Source organism: Tachysurus fulvidraco, chromosome 13 (genome assembly GCF_022655615.1).
Source record: "Tachysurus fulvidraco isolate hzauxx_2018 chromosome 13, HZAU_PFXX_2.0, whole genome shotgun sequence".
In the NCBI taxonomy this organism is placed as follows: domain Eukaryota; kingdom Metazoa; phylum Chordata; class Actinopteri; order Siluriformes; family Bagridae; genus Tachysurus; species Tachysurus fulvidraco.
The window spans coordinates 27,840,176-27,842,675 of NC_062530.1; the positions used below are offsets into that span (position 1 = coordinate 27,840,176).

The window sequence follows — 2,500 nt, forward strand, 5'->3', positions numbered from 1 at the left end:
AGCACAACATTCAGATTTCAGCGTCGCTCCATTAATGTTCACCTCACACTTATTGTTCACCACCTTCAACCAGCACGTACTCTTACTTGTCTCTACACACACACACACACACACACACACACACACACACACACACACACACACACACACACACACACAATAAAATTCAGATATCAAGGCTAAATGTGTTCAGACCACTGAGTCAAGTCAAGAAGCTTTTATTGTCATTACATCATATATAACTGTTACAGTACACAGTGACATGACACAACGTTTCTCCAGGATCATGAAGCTACATAACACACACACAGCATTAGAAGGACTTAGTAAGTGTCCTAGATACATAAAGTGTAACTGGTGGTCTACAGGTCTACAGGTCTACAGCTCTCAGGTCTACAGGTCTACAGGTCTCAGGTCTACAGGTCTCAGGTCTACAGGTCTCAGGTCTACAGGTCTACAGGTCTCAGGTCTACAGGTCTCAGGTCTACAGGTCTCAGGTCTACAGGTCTACAGGTCTACAGGTCTACAGGTCTACAGGTCTACAGGTCTACAGTTCTACAGGTCTACAGGTCTACAGGTCTACAGGTCTACAGGTCTCAGGTCTACAGGTCTACAGGTCTACAGGTCTCAGGTCTACAGGTCTACAGGTCTACAGGTCTCAGTTCTACAGGTCTACAGGTCTACAGGTCTACAGGTCTACAGGTCTCAGGTCTACAGGTCTACAGGTCTCGGGTCTACAGGTCTACAGGTCTCAGGTCTACAGGTCTACAGGTCTCAGGTCTACAGGTCTCAGGTCTACAGGTCTCAGGTCTACAGGTCTCAGGTCTACAGGTCTCAGGTCTACAGGTCTACAGGTCTCAGGTCTACAGGTCTACAGGTCTCAGGTCTACAGGTCTACAGGTCTCAGGTCTACAGGTCTACAGGTCTACAGGTCTACAGGTCTCAGGTCTACAGGTCTACAGGTCTCAGGTCTACAGGTCTACAGGTCTCAGGTCTACAGGTCTCAGGTCTACAGGTCTCAGGTCTACAGGTCTCAGGTCTACAGGTATACAGGTCTCAGGTCTACTGGTCTCAGGTCTCAGGTCTACAGGTCTACAGGTCTCAGGTCTATTACAGGTCTACAGGTCCGGTTCCAGGTCAGTCTACAGGTCTACAGGTCTACAGGTCTCAGGTCTACAGGACACAGGTCTACTGGTCTACAGGTCTACAGGTCTCAGGTCTACAGGTCTCAGGTCTACAGGTCTCAGGTCTACAGGTCTACAGGTCTCAGGTCTACAGGTCTACAGGTCTACAGGTCTACAGGTCTACAGGTCTACAGGTCTACAGGTCTACAGGTCTACAGGTCTCAGGTCTACAGGTCTACAGGTCTACAGGTCTACAGGTCTCAGGTCTACAGGTCTCAGGTCTACAGGTCTCAGGTCTACAGGTCTACAGGTCTCAGGTCTACAGGTCTACAGGTCTACAGGTCTCAGGTCTACAGGTCTACAGGTCTACAGGTCTCAGGTCTACAGGTCTACAGGTCTACAGGTCTCAGGTCTACAGGTCTACAGGTCTACAGGTCTCAGTCGACAGTCTAGGTCTCAGGTCTACAGTCTACAGGTCTACAGGTCTACAGGTCTACAGGTCTACAGGTCTACAGGTCTCAGGTCTACAGGTCTACAGGTCTACAGGTCTCAGGTCTCAGGTCTACAGGTCTACAGGTCTACAGGTCTCAGGTCTACAGGTCTACAGTCTACAGTCTACAGGTCTACAGGTCACAGTCTACAGGTCTACAGGTCTACGGTCTACATACAGGTTCAGGTCTACAGGTCTACAGGTCTACAGGTCTACAGGTCTCAGGTCTACAGGTCTACAGGTCTCAGGTCTACAGGTCTACAGGTCTACAGGTCTCAGGTCTACAGGTCTCAGGTCTACAGGTCTCAGGTCTACAGGTCTACAGGTCTCAGGTCTACAGGTCTCAGGTCTACAGGTCTACAGGTCTACAGCTCTCAGGTCTACAGGTCTACAGGTCTCAGGTCTACAGGTCTACAGGTCTACAGGTCTCAGGTCTACAGGTCTACAGGTCTACAGGTCTCAGTTCTACAGGTCTACAGGTCTACAGGTCTACAGGTCTACAGGTCTACAGGTCTCAGGTCTACAGGTCTACAGGTCTCGGGTCTACAGGTCTACAGGTCTCAGGTCTACAGGTCTACAGGTCTCAGGTCTACAGGTCTCAGGTCTACAGGTCTCAGGTCTACAGGTCTCAGGTCTACAGGTCTCAGGTCTACAGGTCTACAGGTCTCAGGTCTACAGGTCTACAGGTCTCAGGTCTACAGGTCTACAGGTCTCAGGTCTACAGGTCTACAGGTCTACAGGTCTACAGGTCTCAGGTCTACAGGTCTACAGGTCTCAGGTCTACAGGTCTACAGGTCTCAGGTCTACAGGTCTCAGGTCTACAGGTCTCAGGTCTACAGGTCTCAGGTCTACAGGTCTACAGGTCTCAGGTCTACAGGTCTCAGGT

The 2,500-nt window shown here is 50.1% G+C and overlaps 2 protein-coding genes and 1 long non-coding RNA gene across 3 annotated transcripts in view; 1 reads left to right on the top strand and 2 right to left on the bottom strand.

Moving 5' to 3' along the window:
* Positions 1–2,500, top strand: part of LOC113657299 — a 1,727,325-nt gene that overhangs the window by 554,641 nt on the left and 1,170,184 nt on the right. The window lies entirely within an intron of this gene.
* The window catches only part of LOC125146171, a 1,103,650-nt gene that overhangs the window by 381,175 nt on the left and 719,975 nt on the right, over positions 1–2,500 (bottom strand). The window lies entirely within an intron of this gene.
* Positions 1–2,500, bottom strand: part of fbn1 (fibrillin 1) — an 83,126-nt gene that overhangs the window by 41,748 nt on the left and 38,878 nt on the right. The window contains exon 20 of the mRNA XM_047822097.1: positions 1–92. This exon is cut by the window's left edge and continues 46 nt beyond it. Within this exon, the coding sequence (XP_047678053.1) occupies positions 1–92 (92 nt within the window). The remainder of the gene's footprint in view (positions 93–2,500) is intronic.